Source organism: Stegodyphus dumicola, chromosome 1 (assembly GCF_044657685.1).
Source record: "Stegodyphus dumicola isolate Sdum_Otavi_A_Nest chromosome 1, ASM4465768v1".
Classification (NCBI taxonomy): Eukaryota; Metazoa; Arthropoda; class Arachnida; order Araneae; family Eresidae; genus Stegodyphus; species Stegodyphus dumicola.
In genome coordinates, this window is record NC_140768.1 from 176,547,243 (window position 1) to 176,569,932 (window position 22,690).

A 22,690-nucleotide genomic window follows, 5' to 3' on the forward strand; every position below is an offset into this window, starting at 1 on the left:
ATTCACGTCTATCTTCAGAAATTTTGAATAAAAAACTTCAATTTTTTGAAAGTATGCTTAGAAATGCGTTTAGTTTAAGGTGATGATAAAATTTTTATCGATTATAATTCAAAATGTTTCGAAAAAATTTATAAAAATTATTTAAAAATACAAATTTAAAAAATAAATCATAAAAAATGGGTGAATTTTATTTGGAATGAACCTGAATTTCGAAATGGGAAAGGAAGAATTAAATAAGTTTAGTGAAAAAAGCGAGTTTAATAAATATATACCAAACTCAATTAACATTGAGGAGCTAAAGGTTTGAGAGCTAATTTTTTAAAAACTACTTATGCGATTTTTACAAAACTTGGTAGTTTGGCGTAATTTGAGTCGTAGAATCGAACTATGGAAAAAATTGGTATGTTATTTCGAAAAATGTCCGATTTTTGTGTTAAAATACCTATACCAGAGCAATGCTATATATACATCTAATATATATCCTAAACAGCACTTTCGAGAGATGAAAAACGCAAGCTGAATTTCGTCAATCGGCCCAGTAGAACGGGAGATATAGAATTGTCCCCCACCTTTTTTTTTTCGAAGTGTACATGTAGAGTCCAAGCCAACACCAGCAGTAGAAGCTAGGCTTCATATGTGTAGAATCCTATGTGATTGAGGAATTGCTGTACCTAGCTAACGGTTAAGCTTTCGCTCCTGTTTGGAATTGCACGAGAGAACATCTCCCGGGGGTGGTCCGAAGGTCTCCCATCGCTCTTCCTCTATCACCATCCATCTCTAGAAGATTTCGGTTTGTTTCGTATTTTGAGTTTCTTTTGCAGCTCAGACAAACGTCCATGCCTTTTTCAGGATTAGAAACCGGGTTTTTTAGTGGAGCAATTAGTGTCACTAACCACTATCCGTCTGAGCTGTTACTAATCTAAGACAGTCCAACTGAGAAGTTTGTAGACATGACTTTAATTTTGCCCGTTTGAATAGTGTGCTTAGTGGAACAAAAACGCTTGGAACTCGGGCGTACGGTCCTTCGTAAACGAAGCCTTCGGCGTACAGTACTTCCAAAGATTAGCCAGAATAACGCATGTTAGAAGCAAAGAAACGTTTCAGGGATTTAAACCTGAATAAACCGAAAACCGAAAACTTCTAAAAGTAGGTATGCGAGCGTAAATGCGTTGAAAACTAAAGAAGTTAATTCAGAAATAAATTTGAATGAAAGCACCGAGCCGAAGTGCTGTAAACTTCAGGAATTAATTCAGATACTAGTGAGTGTGACAGGATTCAAAAATTAATAAAATCCGTTTTTTTAGAGTTGAAATAAGGATTTAAAAAAAACCCTCAGGAAGAAAATTCTTAAAAGACAAAATAAAATGGAATACAAACAGCCGAATAGTGATTACTACGCGATTATTTTACAAGGATTTGAAGAAATTAAAAATGCTAGTTGTTGTTGTTGTCGTGTCCATATTACACGGAATAATATTTGTCAGAACCTACTCCGAAGAGAAGTTGATGGAACGATTTTGATTTAGTTTACCATATTTTTCTTAGAATAAAAATTTTTAACGCTTATTGCACTTTTAGAAAAACTTCTACAAAAAAATATCTGACAATACATAATGTGAATTTCTTAAATATTTTTAATGAACCGATTTAAGTCTATCTCTAAGAAAAAATGAATTACCAAATCAGTAATTTTGTTGAAAAAATGTGCTGCGTTTTTTTAAGTTTTCAAATTTTGTTGCATGTAATTTTTTTTCTACATTAGAACATTAGAACAAAAATAGATTCATTAGAATTTCTGAATACATTTACTAACATCGATGCAACTTGAAAATGTTTCTATAAAGAAGAAAGCATTTTATGCTCGCATGTATCTGAAAATAATCATTTCAAAGCATTTTGGAGAATTTTAACAAAAATATATTATTATGTATAAATAATGTATAATAATAATAACGTGAAGGTTTTAAATCATCAATTAAAAATTCATCAGTTAAGATATTTTAAGTTTGTAGGGAGTTTTATTTCAAAACGTTAGTTTACTTATGAAGAAATTTTCCATAATTTTCTCTGTCGAAACCGTTTTCCTTTTATAAAAACTGCGCAAATGTTTCGTAATGGCAATTTTAGATTAAAAAAAGCAAGCAGGACGTTTTAGAACTTTTGTTCGACTGAAAGAATTAGAATGAAAGTATAATAATGTAAAAAAAAAAAAAAAAAAAAAAAAAAATAGATTTTTCAATTTTCAAACTAATATCTCAAGCAAAATGTGTGATTAAAAAGTAGATTGGAATTATGGTTAAAGCAGAAAAAGATCTTGCGTATAGCAAAGAAAAGATTTGCAAAGAAAAGATTCGTATTACACAAGTAATTAAGAAAAGGACGGATCACTCCACCAAACATGTCTTCAGCAATAAAAAAGAGAAATCTGGCAACAAGTCATCTGCAGAATCGATCATTCTTTCCAAGAAAGCATGCTGGAGAATACGTCTCATTACCAGTCACTACAAAAGATAAAAGCCCCTTTGTAAAAAACGTTCCTAGGATAAAAAAAGTGCTAATAGTTAGGTAGAGGGTATTTTGATTAATTAGAGCACCGTCGAATAAAAATACGAGGCTGAGATGCTTGTAATGAGGATGAAGAAAATGTTGAATAAAAATGAAATCGATCAGCTAACTCTACTTCGGATAGAAAGCAAAGTTTTGCTCTCTTTAGAAAGAACTCTAAACTATTTCTGCTAGGAAAACGTTTTTGAATACATGAATAAATAAAAAATAAACATGAAACTAATATCTCTTAAGTGCGGCATTAAAGGCTAATAGTGATCTTTAAAGTCATAATCAAACGTAAGATTTAAAATAGTTTTTCACACTGTTTTTTATATAACTCGGATTCTTTGCTTGGTTACATTTTGAAATTAGTGTCCGAATACCTTCTTCTTCTTCTCGATTTTGAAAATTTTCAGCAATATGTATTTGCAGTGATATTAAACATGCTACACAGGAATTTGTTATATGTTCGGAATTTTTTTTTGTTTGCTAACAATAAAGGATATTTAAATTAGAAGATTATTCTCCAATATTAGCAGTCTCTGCGCCCACGATTACAAATGGTGCTGAGATTGAAGTTCTAAATCAAACATAATTTTAAACGAATTGAATGTAATTTCACAGCGCATAGATTCGAAGACTTTAAAAAAATTTGGCTTCTCAAATTATCGTCTGTCAATAAAACAAGAAAATCGAGAACTTTCTATTCGGCGTAGATTTTGTAAAATCCTAATCGATTTTATTTTACAAAATCTACGCCGAATTAGAAGGTTGTCGATTCGCCTGTTTTATTTTCTATGTCGACGTGTTTCTCTTGCATCTTGATATCGTCTGTCATTTTTATTTATTGTTAAGCTTATTAGAAAAAAATATATTTTTCTTCGAAGTAATGATTTTTCTATATTCCTTTTGCCCATTCTATAGACTAAAATACACAAAATAAAATGCTAAAAAACTTTCAAAGTTACACAATTTCAATTAAGTACTCAAAAATTGAAATATAATTTTTAGCTATCCCAATGTTCTTCGTCATGTGGGCGAAGTGTGAAGGAAAATATGGAGCGTTTATGTGTGCATTATATTAGGACATCAACAGAATTTCGAGGAACAATTGATAGTATAGAAATATCTGTTATTGCAGATGTTAAGTGAACATATAACCCTCTTCTTCAGCTGCAGAAGTGCAAATGGCGAAAGAGAAACCTGTCCTCAGGCAATAACAGTCAGAGGAAGAAGGTCAAGCTACTGGCGCTATCTGTTCATTAAAAACAAAAACAACTACTAAATAACTTTCGTAAAATCTGAGTGTAAAGACGAATTGGAACTGGGATTGTTATCTAGAATTGAACGATTTTTATTAACATGAAACGCTTCTAGATAATCAAGTTCGTCAATGAAAGATATTTTTTTGAATAATTTTAGCTGATGAAAAATGGAAAATGGGACTGAACAATAATGTTGGGCAACAGAGGATTTATATGTTTCTTTTCCTTAACATATGCCTATGTTTCTTAGCGCAAAATTTTAAGGATATCTTAGTTCTATTACTCAAAGAACTTGATTTAAATAATCTTTATTACCAAATAGAAGGCAACAAGAATCGAATTTAATAATGAATTCCATCGATGCTTTATTCAGTTTACTTCTGAATTTGAAAAATCCATTTCCGTTTTGTTCCTTGACATCTTGGTCACATGCATATCCAACTTCAGTACTAATGTATACCTTAAACCTTCATTTATTTGCCTTTCACCACATTTTAAATCATGTCATTTATCTAAAGTGAAGTTAGCTTCATTTCATTTCTTGGGTTTCTGAGATTTTACGAAAGTTTTCTTCTCCAGATAAGCTCCTTGTCGAGAACTAAACTACTCAAAAACAATTATTAATGGCATAGGCTTTTCATCTAACGTTGGTTAAAAAATTCGCATCTCAACGCATCAAAAAGCCCTCTCTCGTCTAAGGAATTATGTTTACAAGAATTAGGTTTTCATTCCTTTCTTTCCATCGACTAGCTATAAAATTGCACGTATTTCATTGAAATTCAGCTTTCGGGTCGTCTCTCTTCTATCAATAAAATTCGCAATCCCATACGCGTTTACATATTCCATTCCGAATATAACCTCTTGGGAGTATATACAAAATTCCTTGCCAGTGTGGTTTAATTTACATTGATCAAACTACGAAAGCTTAAAATTTAGCTCTAAGGAATGTGAGGCATGTTTGGAGGGAATGTAAATCCTTTGGTGCTCAATACTGTTGGTCAGAAAATCACATTTTCCCTTTCCCAGCAGCTAAAATTACCAAAAAACGTCTTTCGTTGGCGAATTAGATTTTCTAGAGACGTTTCACACATATAAAAATCTTTCAGTTAACTATCCCAATTCCAGTATGTCTTTACCCTCAGCGCTTAAGGAAATTACTTCATAGTTGTTTTTTCTTTTCGTCAGTAGATGGCTCTAATTTCTTTAGTTCCTTGCTCTTATTGTTATCGCCTGATCACAGGCTTCGTTTTTGCCATTTGCACTTCTGCAGCTGAAGAAGTGGAATCTATGTTTAAACCTTCAGAATTATTTTTGCCAAATTTACGAATATTAGGCTGATTTTTGTTGCGTTAACTTCTCCAATAATCGTTATTCCGTGTGTTATTTTAACTTAAATATGCGTACATTTTATTCTATAGTACATTAATGTTAAGTGAATGTTTGATAATAAAAAATAGTTTGAGTGATGTTATTTAACCGTATTGTTGTCATACAAATAAGAGAAAGGACTATACTATAAGACTAATGACTACCAATACCAGCATTGAACTATAAATGATTTATTGCGCTGGCGTGACGTCACCAGTTCTGTTGAAATACAGCCATAACCGGCACGTGATTATATGGCATATCGGTGAAAGTTGGTCCCGAAAGACGGAAGCGATGTGTAGGTAGACCACTTACTGTAAGAAACTACTATATACTATTTATTATAAGAAAAAAAGGTAAATAAAACTGTTATTTACCCTAATAGACACCATATGCGACAAAAAATTAATTTAAGTCTCATTTGTACGTTATAGGTTTATAAAAAGGGCAATTGATAAGCGTGACATCTTGAAACATTCACTGTACTCTCAATCGGAGTCGAAGACATTGAACTATTAAAACACACTTGAGAAAATTTTTTATTTTCGCACTCCCTGAAAGCATAACTTGACGGGAGCTACAAAACCCAGTTTACTAATAAGAGGCAAATTTCTTACCTAGGGTGCTAGAGTTAAGCAGCAAGATATACTGAGAAGGAGAGTAATTGTATTTTCTTCCGGAGTCCAGCGTGGACTCCTGGTGTGCTGAAAAGACTTCTAACCGTTGCATCACAAAAGTACAACAGAACGACTTTAATTTTTAAAGATTAAAACTTAAATAACGAAACTAGCCAACTCCTAACAGAAGTTAAGCAAATTATTGCTATGTCTGGAAGCTATCATACACAGCCTTGACAGGTTTTTACAACCTTTTTATTAAAACCAGAAACTGAAGAGCACGTCTCGTGGTTCATAAACTTAGCCAACTCTTGTGGCGATAAAACTTAAAGTAACAGTTAATTTAAAATTTAAGTTAAAGACTGTACAATTCAGTTTAACGCCGCGAAGTTATCTCACAAATCTTATTAGAATAAGTATTCAAATATTCGGTAGCGATAATGCAAAGCCGAGAACATTAGGCTAGCAAAAATGGGAAAAACGAAACGTGCGCTCGCATCAGCAGAAACATCCTCTACCTTGCATCTTAAAACCTCAGCTTAAATGCTCAATCTAACTTTCATTCTGGTGAGGAAATGGAAAGAGAAGTAACAGTAAAGTTCTACATAATAAAATGCAAAATAATAATAATAAAGTTACAGGTTTTCAGATCAGGATATGTTGCGAGTAACAGCTTCAGGCTCAGAATCTCGTTCTTCATACAACAAGTATTTCAAATTACGTCACATTTCAGGAATTAAATTGTAAATTGAAGGACCAGATTGCAGTTTTCTTTTTAAGAACGTTTCCATTCTAGGGTTGCATAAAAGAAAATAAATAATTTTTTTTCAATGTTTTGGCATCAAATACAAATTTTTCAGAAGAGAGAGGGAAAAAAAAAAGACAACACTTTGTTTGATGAAAAGTTATAAAAATAACCTAGAACAAGTGCTCTTGCGTAAAATAGCTTCAGATGTTTTATTCTGAATATGTTTGGTTGAAACGCAATCGAAAGTTATTGCTTACGCTTTTCATAATTTTATTTTGGTCGCATCGAGACGAAAATTTAAGTTTGATTATCAAACCTGAAAGATGCTGCGATCTGTGACAAACACTAAGGATTGTTTCCCGAGCGGTGCAGGTGGAAGCTAAAAATCTAAATCTCTAGAGACGGCGGAGGAAATATGAATTTGAATATGATGCTGAATTCTAAACAGACTGCTCCTGAATCTTTACTCATAAACTGGAGGGTATAAAAATTTATGTTTTATTTACTGTTAAAATGACTTATTCCTTTTTAGAAAAAAAAAGAAAAAACTGCGTAGAGAGTTTAAATCGTGTCTCTACATTTCTGAGAGCATTGCGTAGAAATTCTGTACGAAGTAATAAAAATTTGGATTCTGCAAGGAAATGTCAAAAAAGAAAGAAATCCTGCTTTTAGAATAAAAAGGCACACAGGCGTTCCTTCTAAGAAAATACAGCTTAAAAACACGAATAAAAATGTCTAAATGGCATTTTATGAAAATACCTCGAATAAATCGAAAGCATTTAACTAGAGTTGTTTTGCCTTTAACCATGAATTCTTTTAGTTTTTTATGATTGCGAAATACTGAAAAAAGCAGTACGGATGTTATGCATGCCCAAACAAACTCAAGTTATTTGATATTTTGAAAGTAGTTCAATAAAATTAACGAAAGAGAGCAATATATAAGCATAGTATTCGGAAAAAAATTTTTGAATCATGGAATTCCGAATTTATATTTTTTATTATATATTTACTTCATTTATTTTTTTCCAACGTGTGTTCTCTAGAAAATACATTATTGCTATAAAAAGAGTCAAAAGATGGGAAGAAGATTTAGTGTTTGGAGTCAATAAAAAAGCTTACAATCTACAAATTTCATACTACAGTTTAACGACTCAATGAATTTAGCATTAAAATTCAAATCTTTTTTTTTAATTATAAAATGTTAAAAGTATAAAAAATTTCACTTCAACAACTGAGACAATCTTACACCTAGGTGTTACGATAGGCATAATATGTTAAGAACGAATCTCCCAGAAAAAGGCTTAAAACATAAAATTTTATGCTTAAAATAAGCCGTTAAAAATACCAGAGCCAAATGATGGAAGAAAAATTTTAATGATGTTACATTATCGCAAAATAACGCAATGTGGTTTTGATTTGGTATAATTTATTTTGATTACGGCAAAGCACTTAAGAAGAGAGGGATGCCTTCATAAAGGACTTCATAAAGGCAAAATGGTTCGTATATACTATATTACACATAGGTGAAACCACGAAAACACCCATGCAACTAGCCCATAAGGCAAAGTGGATTCTTCTCTTTCCAAACGTTTCTCACCTTATTCATTAATTTAAAAAAATGGTAAATATACCTTGTATCTTAATGCGATGAAGGTCCACTAAAGTTTAAGTGAGAGATGTACCTCATTTTATAAATTCGCCGCTACGCATGAGGCTTAAAAATATTTCCTTTAAGTAGCAATTTTTTAAAATTTTGTTAGGACACAAAATGCACTCACTAGAAGCAACAAATATTTCGAAAGAGGGGTTTATTATTTTTACATTCACACACACACACACACACACACACACACACACACACACACACGTATATATATATTTATATATATATGTAAGATAAAAAATATAAAAGCAAACATCTAAATTTAATTCACTATAACCTCTTTTATTTTTTATTTAATTTGGAAAGTTCATCTACCTGTCCTAAAAATAGCGCTTAAGTCTAAACTGCGTCATTCAAAGTAATCATGCGATCTTACGTAACCCTTAATGCAGGTGCTTCTTGACCAATCACCAAATTGTAAACAAAAACTAAAAACTGAAACTTTTGACTCCCTCCCTTCTTTCTATGAACTGAAGCGTCACTTTTGCTTGTGCTTTCCTCTTGGCCAGACGTCATTCTGCAATCATGTGTGTGCTGCTATATTCGCTTCTATGGCAATAATATCAAAATTGTAAATGTACTTTAATAAGCACGAGTAGAGTATCAAGTGAATTGAGGCCACAAAATGAGAATTTAAATAAAAAAATCTGATCTGTACACCACATGACTTCATTATACGGAGTATTAAAGTATACGCATTTTTTCTTGCATTTCGTTTAATTTTATTGGATTGAATTATATCTACTTCGCCGACAGCGCATAAACCACAATAGAATAAATGCATTCTTTAAAACACACTTTATTTGTTTACCATAGCGACTGTTGTGTAATTTGAAGAAAAAGGCTAGAGGGCGCTGTTGCTCGCTTAGTTGTAAGAGAATAAAGTTTGTTCATGTTGAAGGCGGCGGCCTAAGAATACGCTCTGTATATAGTAATTAAAATATTGTTAAAAATGAAAAAGTGTTAAAATTAGTAAACCCACTGAACCACCATTATCTGACTTGGAGATGCACAAAATTATTAGATGGTGCATCGGCGTAAGGAATTAAGGCTTTGTGAAGATTTTAAGTGTTCGATCCAAGTGTTTCGATTTCAATGGATATTTCATACTCGAGGGACAATGGAATTCCAAATAAAGGTAGGGAAATCTTAAATTAATTATTTAGTGATTATTTGTAGTACATTAGTAAGTATTTATTATTGCTGTCGTGGGTGTATTTAAATTAAATAAAATGGAAGAAAAGTTAGATAGATTGAAACGTAAACGTTCCACATTGAGATCGTCTGTTACTAGGTTAATTAAAGTGATTGAAGATAAATTAAAAATTGAAGGAGAGGAAAATTCGATTAAAGAATTACTAGAATTGTTTGAATTATTAACCGAAAAGAAAAATAATTTGAGAACGCTTGATGATGAAATACAAGAGTTAATTGATGTTAACTTAATTGAAGAAGATTGTAGTATAAGCGAAGAATACAATGGTAAATGTATAATTGCTTGTAGTCAAATTAAGCAGTTTCTAGGTGCGGTTACCGCAGTACCGCCAGCGAGGAATCCCCTAAGTTCTGATTTAAACCAGTCTAGTGGTAATGGAATTTTGCATGTAAGTTCCAGTTCGAGTGGGAATAGTACGCTGAAATTACCAAAATTAATGATTGATAAATTTTGGGGAGACCCCAAACAATGGAATGAATTTTGGAATAGTTTCGAAAATTCGATACATAAAAACGAAACGCTTTCAAAAATACAAAAATTTGTATACTTAAAAACATTCTTAACGGGACAAGCTTCGAATGTTGTGTCAGGCTTTGAGTTAACAGAAAGTAATTATGATAGTTGTGTAGCATTACTAAAGGACAGATATGGTCGAAAAGACCTGATCATTAATTCATTCATGAATAAAATTCTCAATTTGGAAGCCGTTAAAAATTCTGCTAACGTAAAGACTTTACGTAAATTATATGACGAATTAGAAGTTTCGATTCGTAATTTGGAAACTTTAGAAGTAACTTCTGGCTCATATGGACATTTATTAATTCCAATATTATTAAAATTAATTCCGGACGATTTAGTTTTGGAATTTAATCGGTAAAGAGGATCGAAAGATAAAGTTGAAGTTTCGGAATTAACACAATTTATTAAAACGGAAATAGAATGCAGGGAAGTTTCAAATCTAGTATTAAGCGAAAGGAAAAATCCTGTGCCTCCGCGAGTCGATCAATCAAAATATGAAACTAGAAAATATGTAAAAAATACACCCACGGCTGAATTTCATACTGCAGTTAACCGAAAACGCATCTTTTGTGATAATTTGCACGAGTCATTTAAATGCGAAGTGAATGTTTCTGATAAATTAAAGAAACTAAGATCCGAAAACCGCTGCTTTTCTTGTTTTAAAAAATTCCATACATCAAAAAGGTGCAGAAATAAAACTAAATGTAATAAATGTGGCGGTATGTATCACAATGAATCGATTTGTACTAATAAATCCCTTGTAAACAAAAAGTTGGAACAAGGTTATTCCAAAAACGAAACTGAATCTCTGACTTTGAATTCTGAGGAAAGAAATAAAGTTCAAAACTTAAAATTGATTGCTTCTGTTCCTCAATGTGATAATAATAATGACTGTAATGCCAGGGAAATATTATTACAAACTTGTACAGTTTATGCTTGTTCTAAGTATAAATCAAAATTAACTAGATTAATTCTTGATCAAGGCAGTCACAGATCCTTTATAACGAAAAAACTGGCCGACCATTTAAAACTTACTCCAATCCGTTATGAAAGACTTTCTGTTTATTCATTTGGTGCGACGAAGGCAATGAATCATTCCTATCCGGTCGTTGAAATCGAAATTCAGAATTGGAAACAAAATAATAAAATAAAAATTGAATGTTTGATCTCGGATGTTATTTCCTCGGCGTCCATCAGTGTGCCTAGTAAACAAATTGCAGACTTCATGGAGCATATGGGGTTGCAGATCGCCGATTGCGCAAGAAAAAATAACATAGATGTTGAGATATTAATTGGAGGGGATGAATTCTGGAATGTAGTTTATTCTGAAAGAATTAAAATATCTGAAGGGTTGTACGCAGTCAGTTCTGTGTTTGGTTGGGTTGCCGCAGGAATCGAGAAAAATAAAACAAACAAAAATTGTTCTGAAAATTTAGCGGTAATGACAAACACTGTTGTGTTGAAAGATTTAAGAGGTTTTTGGGAATTAGAACATATGGGAATTAATGATTCTGGTGATTATTCCGATATTGACTGCGAAATAGTAGACCAGTTTGAAAGAAATTTGCAGTTTAAAAACGGAAGATATGAAGCAAATTTAATCTGGAAATACAGTCCGAATAATCTAGGAAATAATTTTGAGGTAGCTAAGAAACGATTCGCAAACCTTCACAATAAGCTAAGTAAAACTCCGGAGATTTTTCGGGAATATAAAAATATAATTGAGAACCAGATATTAGAAGGAATTGTGGAGGAATGTCCAAATAATGATACAAATTTGGGATATTTTATGCCGCACCGAGCAGTGATACGACCTAGTGAAACTATTAAGGTAAGAATTGTGTACGATGCTAGCTCAAGAACAGAGAACACGAATTCGTTAAATGACTGCCTTGAATCGGGACCTAATCTAAATCCAAATATACTAGACATTATGTTAAATTTTCGTAAGTTTAAGATAGCGTTTTGTGGAGACGTTGGAAAAGCCTTTTCGATGATAGGAATTGCTGAAGGTGATAGAAAATTTCTAAAATTTCTTTGGTTTAATGAAAATAATGACTCCTTTAAGATTATGCAAATGTGTCGCGTAGCTTTCTGTTTGACTATATCTCCTTTCATTTTGGCCGCCACTATAAAATATCACATTCGAAAATATAAAGATAAAATGGCGGACAGTTTCCAAATGTTAAATTCTTCTGTCTATGTCGATGACCTATATTTTGGAGCAGGAACGGTTGAAGATGCATATCGGTTATCTGTAGATGCGGTTAATATATTTAAGGATGCTGGGATGAATTTCAGAAAATTAAGAACTAATTCTAAAGCATTAAACGATTTATGGGTCTCAGATGGGATTAAGGAATCAGACAACAAATTAACTAGTGAATCGAATTTCTTAGGCATGATTTGGAATTCCATTGAAGACAATATAAAGTTAAATTTAAAAAATTTAATTGACTTTTCTACTGGAAACGATTTTGCTACAAAAAGGAAACTTTTGCAAAGTATCGCCCAAATATACGATCCATTTGGATTTATTGCACCCTTTGTTATTCGGGCGAAAATTATTATGCAAGAAATCTGGTGTTCCGGTTCTGACTGGGATGAGGTCCTTCCTGCAGAGATTAAGGACAAATTCAACATTTGGCGGGAGGAACTTAATGATTTAACTGAAATATCGATACAGAGAAATTTCTTTGATGACGATCCAATGAATATAAGCCTTCACCTATTTTCGGACGCTAGTCCTAAAGCATATGGGGCCATCTCATATTTCAGATATTGTACGAGTGATTCTAAAATTAAAACTTCCTTTATCATGTCGGAATGCAGAGTTGCACCTTTAAGAGCAATCACGCTTCCTCGTTTAGAGTTAATGGGAGCACTCGTAGCTGCTCGAATGTATAAATATTTGAAAAAATGTTTTGGTGATTTAATTGAGGATGTTTATTTTTGGAGTGATTCCGAAATCGCCATTACTTGGATTAAAGGTTCGCCGAATAATTGGAAACCATTTATCTCATTCGTGTTACAGAAATACAGAGTATATGCAACAAAAAATTGTGGAACCATTGCGAAGGGAAACAAAATCCTTCCGATTTACTAACTCGAGGAATTAGTGCTCAGTCACTAATTAAGAATGATTTGTGGTGGCATGGGCCACACTGGTTACGTTTTCCTATTGAAAACTTTCCAAAACAAAAGAAATCAAAACCAAATTCAGAATCGTTGGAGTTAAGAAAAAGTATTATTTTGACTGCACCTGTAATTAACAATGAATCCCCAATTTTGCATATAGAAAAATTCAGTTCTTTAGGAGAATTACTTCGAATTACTGCCTATGTATTTAGATTTATTGGGAGGCTTCGGAAAAGGTCTACAGAGAATGGACCTTTAAGTGCTTTTGAGATTAAAGCAGCTGAACATTATTGGGTAAAAATTACGCAACGAGAATCGTATCAAGCGGAAATAATTAAGTTATCAAATAAAAAATCAATTCTCGATTCTTCCATCTACTCCCTTAATCCAAGGCTTGATGAGGAGGGAATTCTTCGGTTGAAAGGTCGCATTCAATTTGCAGACTGTCACGAGAATTTAAAACATCCTATTCTATTACCCTCAAAATGCAAGTTTACCGAGTTCATCATCATGGACTCGCATGAAAGGGTATTCCATGCTGGAGTTAATTCGACACTAACTCAGATTAGAGACAAATATTGGATCATTAAGGGAAGACAGCGTGTTAAGACTATCATCAGCAAATGTGTGATATGCAAACGATATAGTGCTCGTCCTGGGGTACAGGATATCGCTCCACTTCCTCCAGACAGAATCCAAGAGTCGCCTCCATTTGCTGTGACCGGGTTGGACTTCGCCGGTCCATTTTTTACGAAAGACAGGCAAGGTAAAGTTTACATGCTGTTGTTAACGTGTGCGGTCACTCGTGCCTTACATATAGAGATAGTAACTGATCTCAGCACTGAAAGTTTTTTGCTAGCTTTCCGAAGATTTTTAGCTCGCCGAGGACTGTGTACCACCGTGTACTCCGATAATGCCAAGACTTTTAAAAGAGCTGGTAAAGAACTAAAACATATTTTTAAAACTTTGAGTGGCTCATCTGTGAAAAAATTATTTTCTGCTAGAGGCATAAATTGGAAATTTATTATTGAGAGGGGTCCATGGTGGGGAGGGTTTTGGGAGCGTATGGTACGAACCTTAAAATCCAGCTTGCGAAAAATTATTGGTCGAGCATCCCTTACTGTGAAAGAGCTTGAAATCCAGGCAATGATTAATTGTAGACCAATTACCTACGTGTTTGCCGATCCCAATGAACCTTCTCCACTAACACCCTCTCATTTTCTGGTTGGTAGACGATTGCTATCTCTGCCTGCTAATAAAATAACATCAAATAATTTGATTGGGTCAAGAAATTCAATTATTAAACGATATAAATACCATCAAGATATTTTAAATCATTTTTGGAAACGTTGGAGATCAGAGTATCTTTTTAATCTGAGATCTGCCAATATTTGTCCTCCACACTCTAACGCATCTCAGTTTAAAATCAACGATATTGTCTTGATTCATGACGACAAACATCCCAGAAATCTTTGGACAATAGGTAAAATTTTGGAATTAATGCCAGGCAGAGATGGTAAAATAAGATCTTGCATAATTAAAACACCTACTGGTACCTTAAAAAGGCCTATACAATTGTTATATAATATGGAACTTAACTAATGTTTGTATTTTGTATTTTTAGGTTTGATTCTCCTGACCTTGCTGATAGGTATCATTTAATGTTTTGTAAAATTTTTTGTGCTTATAATTATGTATGCATGTGTGTTATATTTAACCATTTCTCCAGGATTTATTGTCAAAATATTAATTGAATATTCTAGAATATATTATTGAAAGATGAACTCTCCACCGAGTTCAGGTGGGGAGTGTTGTGTAATTTGAAGAAAAAGGCTAGAGGGCGCTGTTGCTCGCTTAGTTGTAAGAGAATAAAGTTTGTTCATGTTGAAGGCGGCGGCCTAAGAATACGCTCTGTATATAGTAATTAAAATATTGTTAAAAATGAAAAAGTGTTAAAATTAGTAAACCCACTGAACCACCATTATCTGACTTGGAGATGCACAAAATTATTAGAGCGACACTCTGGCGCTAGGTTCACTTAACAGTATTATATTTCGTTCATATTATAACTCAGAATGCACAAAATTTGTATCATTTAAAGAATTATCTAATTGTTGCCACATATTCTATTCAAATACTATAACGAAGTTAGAACGATGTATAAAAGAAATTAAGCAAGCAAAACAAAAAAGAAACAGTTTTTCACAGAGGATTGACTATTTCACATTCAATTAATTCAGTTCTCACTTCGCGACAACGCAAAAATACATAAAAACTCAAAAAAATATCTGTATTAAAAATTACGAAGTAAATCTTAAACACTTATTTCTCAAAAAATTCCAGAAAAGATTAAGCATGATTTAATTCGCAAGGCGTTATCTTTGTTGTTGCGAAGTTACGTCTCTTTAGATTGGCAACAAATCCACTGCTCTGCTGTTTCAAATGTAAACAAGCAGTGGCCGACATAAAAAAAAAAAAAAAAAACTATTAGGCTTAGCGGCACTGAAAACAACTTTAAAATTGTTGATAATTCTAAAAATATTGCATACAGATTTACTAAAGGCATAATAAACCTTAACCGAAAGATAAGAACAACATATTTCAATCATTTTTAAAGCAAAATATATACAATTTACAAACATATCAGAGTAAAGAAACTGAGATCACTGAGCCGGGTGACAGAGTGGATATATATATCAATATAATTATATACGTTTGGCGAGGCCGATTTCAACCAAAATATGAGGTGCACTACTAGATGTCATAGTAGTCCTATATACAAAATTTCAACGTTGTGAGGCTACTCGTTTTTGAGTTATGTGAGATACGTACGTATGTACGTACATACGTTCGTACAGATGCCACAAAAGATTCTCTTCATAATTCATTTTTATGCAGTTTTATAATTTTTTGGGAGAAAAAGAGTCTCTTATTCTGCCCTTACGTACAGATATCACGCAAAAACATCGTTAAATTGCGTTCGAAAGCGGTCAAAATGGATATTTTCGTTGAAATATGCTGCCTGAAACTTTTCGCGATTACAATAGTTCTTTTTTAAAGTAAAAAAGAATTTAATACGGCTCGACTGCTTCTTCTTCAAAAATGGATGGACGCTTTAAGCATCAAGTATCTACGCAATTAGTATTTCTACGCATGTCGTGCCATTCGAACCGCAGTTTCATTACATATATATGCAGTTACATTAAATTTAAGAGGGAAAATTTTCGAATAGTGGTTTTATATTACGAAAGTCGAAAACTCTCATTAAATGTTCAATCGGTACATTTGTTTAAAAGCATGTATGATGGCCACCAACTGAAACGCAGGTTTCGCAATGAGTTCATTAGCAGAGATGAAAGTTGATAGAATAATAATGATTCCAAAGCTGCTTGAAGGCTTAATCGTACGTGAAGTAGATATGGGCCAGTTCGAGCATTTTGATTGTATTTTCTCTCTTCAGCTACTAATAAAAAAATTAGGTAGAGGCCATACGGGCAAAAAAATTCACAGAAAAAGAATAGTATAGGGCTTTTACAAAGTTTTAGGACTAAATACATAAAATATCAAGATGAAGGAAACTTTTCCACTGTTTTCCATTTTATTTACTTTCCTTCTAATGCTACAAATGTTTTGACTTTTTAACAGAGCTTCAGAACAGTATTATTGGAATAGCCTTTAGTGCTCCCTTACTGTTTTTCATATATAATTATTTTAAGTAGATATAACGTTTAGTGCATTTATACAGCTGGAGGGGGGAGGTTTGTTCCTTCGTAGAATTCATGGTTTGGAATATTATTTAGGTTTCTGTTCTGGTTACGATTCTCTTGAATCTCTTCAGTGCCATTAAAATAATGATCTTTGAAATGAGAAATCATTTTAGCGAAAAGAAAGCAGCTCGCAGGAACCAAATCTGGTGAATATAAAGGTGACTGGTAATTGTGATATTTTGATTTGTTAACACCTGTTTGATGAAAGTGGAACTTTGTCATGGCTCATTACTATGTAGCAGAAACTACTTATTCCATTGAGCTTTTACCCGCCTTAAGCGTTGAATTCTGTTTAGAAGTCTGTCTTTATTGATATTAACCTCATCAGATATCATTCGAAGGGACAGGCAAAGACTTTTCAGCCATAATTGTTGAACATTTTCGATGTCCTCCTTCGTTCGGTACTGTGAATGGCAATCAGTCTTGGGTTCATCATCAACATTTCCGCATTCATCATAAAGCCATCCAAGCTTAAAGAAATGAACTAGAAAAAATGAACTAATGAACTAATGAAAAATATTTTATTGTATTAATGCATGATCCGCATGCTTTACACATTTCAGTCTCCGTTACTGCTTTTTCCGTTTTACAGTAAAAGTTCGTTGCTATTCTTTGTTCAGATTTCTAATCCATGGCAACACAGATTTTGACTGAAACAAAGCAACCGATTAACTTCGTTGAAAATTCTGTCGATAATCATAAGATATTTCAGTAAATTGATATGAAACAAGCAGCTATCTATTTAATAAATTGGCATATCATAATGATAAATACTACCAATTATTCTTTCACAAATTTGGTAGAAACTTTTAAAAAATTAGCCCTAAAACCTTGTAGATGCACTGTATAAGAAACCGTTCTAAAGATGGCGCCTTTTAAGGTAAAATTTAGGGAAAAAATAACAGATCTAGACATTAAAATAGAAAAGTTAAAAGAATAATCACACTTTCGTATGCAATAAACGGAATGAGGATATTAAATTGAGAGAAAAATATTGTTGCGTTTTTGTACAGGTTCTTGGATTTGGAGTGATTAACGACAACACTTGCTGAAGAATGAAAACACAATTTATTAGGCAGCATTACTCAAGACAGCTCCAAAAGCACGTTTACAGTCGTCGAAAAACTACGTCAAACAGGCTGAAACAATCAGCAACAAAGCATTCAAGCTATCGGGCTGTTCGGTTCGGTCTTTCTCGGACCTAAATGTACTCTCGAGACTCTCCCACGGTACAACTCGCGATGCACTCGACGATAACCTCAGCGATGCACACTCTCGATGCTCCAACTCGACAGTAGAACTGACGATAAAACTCGATAGACTACGAGAAACTCAACAGACTCGCGATCGACTGCTACTCCGCGTACAAGCAGGATTTATATAGCTTTTGGACTGCTTTTGAGACATTCTGGGTCAAACCGGTAAGAATTCGTTCTAAAATGTTCTCTATCCGTCTATGGCATATCGCCGATTTTGTCTCCAAATGAGCGACTTCACGCCAAATCTGGCCACCCTGCCTTTCCGTGCCATTTTCTGGCAACCCTAAACCCGCCTTGCGGAGAAGCTATCTTACCGCTGCTGGGCATTTTGTAACAATATTAATTTCAAATTTTTCAGTTTTGAATGGACAATAGCTACCTTAGGCGTAAAAATTTTAAAATACATAATAAAAAACTCACAAAGTTTGCCTTTAAACGTCTTTCTGGTAACACACACTGAAAGCAGTCTGTGATGTGTTTAATAATCGCCACTTTTTTTCGCTTTTTCTTTTAGAATTTTCGCTGCGATTCGCTAAAAACTCTTAGTCCTACAACGTTTTAGAAATTTTACATATGGCAAACTTCACCCTTGTTACTTCATGTAACTTGTCTTTTTAATCATACGGTCTTATGTATGCTTATAAAATTATTGAAACGTGGTAAATATAAATAGTGAAAAAATCATCTCTTGTTTTGATTGTCTCATCAAAATGCAGCATATCAAATTCACAAGTCATAAAACGATCGTGGCATTATTCATCAACAACTATAAATTGAAAATATATTTTAATAATACTAGATATTTCTTATTACCGAAAGCAAATAAAAGTAAACGAATGTGCCAAAATGTTGAAAACACTGAAGTTAAAAAATAGTTTCGCGTGCAGATCTCGAGGAAATTCAACTATCGACTTCTCGATTTAATCTTGCCCTGGCAATAGCAGTAGCCAGTGAGTCGGGAAAGCAGATCGTGGAATCGAAAACATCTGCTGGGTAGCCATTCAAATCCAGCTGCTGCCACCGAAGGCGCATGATTCCTGCGGCAGTGATTTTCGGTGAAGCATAAAGTTTTACTAATGATCTCGCTCTTTAAAATTGGAGTCACCCTTAAGAAAAACAATAAAATACGAACGCAACCTCTATTTGCGAGTATAATGAGCTTCCTTTCGTGAAATTAGTTGTTGCAGAGACTTTTAAGAATTGCTCCGAGAAAAAAACTAGCACTGCCTACAAAGGAATAAACAAATAATAATTGAAGCCGTTAAACATACCTCTCTTGTCAATTCGAAAAACACTGAAATTAATTTTTGTTTATGTAGCATTTAGATTAATTAAATGTTAAAGCGCTACTGTTAAACAGAAGGCCCAAACTAATGATAGAAATAAATGTTTGATGAGAAGTGAGAATGGAGCAAATGGATATAAGCAGAGTTTGATGACTTCAACTTTGAAGACAAGCACTCACGTCACAAAGCGGTTAATGCAGGATCATAAAACGATAAACAATGCTATTTAGACTATTTACAATGAGATTCTATGCGTCAGACATGTAATGAGATGTAAGCAAACAGTGCAAGCGAAGTAGAGATGTAAGGAAAAACTTTGTTAGTTCTAAATCGAAACATTTAAATGGGACTTTATTAAATAGCGAAACACACGTTATATTATTAAACCGACATTTTGAGATATCAGAATTTAAGATTATCTTGCCTTCTATGGAAGCCGAATATCCCAAGGAAAGAGCTTCTGCGTGATCCAGTTCGTGGCCTACAAACTGATAAAATTACGAAACAATACAGTATTATGCAAACGTCTTTATTTCGACGCTAAACAAATTGTATACTTAAAGCTCTTTTCCGCCTTAAAATATCCAGTTCCTTGAAGACTTAATAAAAAGCGTGTTGCATACTTGGTGGTGTCTGCGTAAATGGATCAGAGAGAAGAGAATCTAATTTAGAGCTACACAAGATCTATAGACAATCTGATGGAGTAAAATTCTTCAAACTACAGAACCTTCAATGGACTGACAATCTGGCCAGAATGCATGAAGATCGGTGTTGTAAGAAAATCTTTCTTGCAAAGGCCATGGGAATTAGGCCTCGGGGTAGAATTTCACTGAGATGGATCGACTGTGTTCAAAATGAGCTAAACATTCTAAAGGTTAAAAATTGAGAAACAGCTGTCATAAGTACAGATTCCTGGAGGAGGTTAGGACACACTCTGGGCTGTCGAATCAATAAAAAAAGATGAAGATGAGTAAAAAGTGTAGTTTTTAGAATTATTTGGTTTGGGTTACACTTGCCTGTTTTAAACTACTGTTATTTATGATCGTCCTTGTTCTAATCAAGAATAGATATAATTCCTTTTTGCTATTGTTATGAATCTAAAGCAAGCCGAAATCGTAACAATCTCATTAAATAATAAAATATGGCTTCGATTAGCAATTAGTGTTAATTAATATTAAATTATAGTTAAGAAACTAAAACAAATATTCTATATCTCTTATCTAGGTGATGTTTGCCTATCAAAGACTAGTCGCAGTTTTGTTAAAATTATTCAAAGTTTAAAGAATATAATAATAAAACTATATTATTTAAACTTCTTTATACTTAAACAATTCTTTATAATATTGATGTAATAAAAATGATCCGGTACTTAGATACTTTTTAAAATAGTTGGGTACTTTTAAAATAGTTGAAAAAATGGAAGAAGCAATGAAAAGTTCGGAATGAACACTCATCCTTTTATTTGCATCATTCAGCATACTTACAGATTTCGCTACTGGTACAGGCTGAAGCAAGGCTAGCAATTGTGCGTCTTCGAAGGTGTATTAGATACATATCGCCGGGCCTTGCTAAATGCCAAATTCTGCTCTTATTTTGATGGAGAACAACCCAGAGAGCGTTTCGAAGGTCTTCCAGACCTCTTCCTCTAATACCAATCACTACAGAGGCCTTTCGTTTCTCTGAGTGTTTTGAGTATTTTCTTGCCGAACAGAAGACATGCCAGTACACGAGCCCGAGTCCGGTCGTACGGCAGTCAGCGTCACTAAAAACTATACCGGCTGGACGACACTGATTTTGCTACAAGGGAACAAATAAGATTTTTTCCAACCAAATCCAGGCACAATGTGTCATGTCCCATGGAAAGTCAAGAAATTAGGCAAGAGATATACGTCCCATAATGACATGACATCCAAAATATAACAATTAAATATAATTATTTACCAAATTTTTAAGCATATACGATTTACGAATTTTTTAAGTATATAGGATGTTTGCTTTTAACTTAATGTTTTATATCACAAGTTAAAAAAAGGTAACGAGAACTTACTGCCAACTACAAGGTCTAAAACCCTGGCTATACTTCGGACAGTCCCGTCTGCCCCTAACTCTCGACACTCCCATCTACCAGCATCCGATCTTCGAGCATCCCCGATGGTCAAGGCTGCCGTTCCATCGGGAGAAATGTTCCAGTGGCGTCGTTTGGAAGAACTCAGGTCCAAAACGATAGGGGCTCCGTTCTGAAGCCACTGTACGGAGCCACCTGGAGTCGACAGAGGGCATGGAATGCTGACACTTTCCCCCACCCGGACGGTCTTTTCAAGGGTGGGGGGTTCCGGTGCTATCGTCGAGCGGAAAAGGCAACCTAGAAAGGAAAAACAAAATTTTAAGAACTTGTCCATCTGAAGTGTTTATTATTTTATTAAATAACACTTATGAAAAAGAATAGCATGTATGACAACGGACAAAAACTTCCAATGAATTAAGTGCAGCATTTTAAAAGTTAACGCCATCTTTCAGTAGACATAGAGGGAACATAGCATGTTTTTTTAATCACGATTATTATTTAGATACATTTAGGCTAGGGATATTGCCACTTCAAGAACAATTGTCTGAAACTAACAAAATTCTTATCAAACTTTTAAAAGTGGAATTAAAAACATAAGGCACAGCAAACACAGAAAAATTATCCTAAAAACAAAAACATTAAAAAGGTATGATATCATAGAACGAGATTACAAGGGTTTTACTCTAGCTTTACCATGGCTGTCTTAACAGATTCTCATCGATGTTTCTCATGATGAGACTTTCCTAAATTTTGTAGCCATAACAATCATATAGCAGTTTTTTCTCTTGCTTGATGAGACTGTTTAACAAAACATTGCCGATGCGTATTTTTCTTTATGCCATTGCCTCATGTTCCTATGGAGTTAAACCCTTAAAAATAAGTTTGATACCATTTTTTAATAAATTGTGCGTGTTCATGTTGAAGATGTACGATTATAAGCTTCAACTTTTTTATGTATTTAAGGATCCTTCATAAAACAATTGTTTAAAAGGTTATATTTACTACCTTTAAAAGCATGGCATATACTAAATTCATTCGTATGGTCCATATATTTTTTTCTGTGATACTGCCAATTAATGAATAGCACATGCTTATAAATTTTTTGATATTTATAATACAATACCTTAAACCATAGTAAAAGAAAATGCAGCAAAGAGTCTTTAATGCATCGATGTAACAGGAAATACATAAACGAATAAACGTAGAAGAAAAATAAATCACGTTGAATTAGG

At 33.5% G+C, this 22,690-nt stretch overlaps 1 protein-coding gene across 3 annotated transcripts in view; it reads right to left on the reverse strand.

Moving 5' to 3' along the window:
- Positions 1–21,807, reverse strand: part of tei (irregular chiasm C-roughest protein teiresias) — a 175,449-nt gene extending 153,642 nt beyond the window's left edge. For all 3 annotated transcript variants that reach the window (XM_035370057.2, XM_035370058.2, XM_035370055.2), the window contains exon 1: positions 21,441–21,807. In XM_035370057.2, coding sequence (XP_035225948.1) covers positions 21,441–21,792 — 352 coding nt within the window. In that variant the 5' untranslated portion in view covers positions 21,793–21,807. The remainder of the gene's footprint in view (positions 1–21,440) is intronic.
- Between the last annotated feature and the right edge of the window lie 883 nt (positions 21,808–22,690).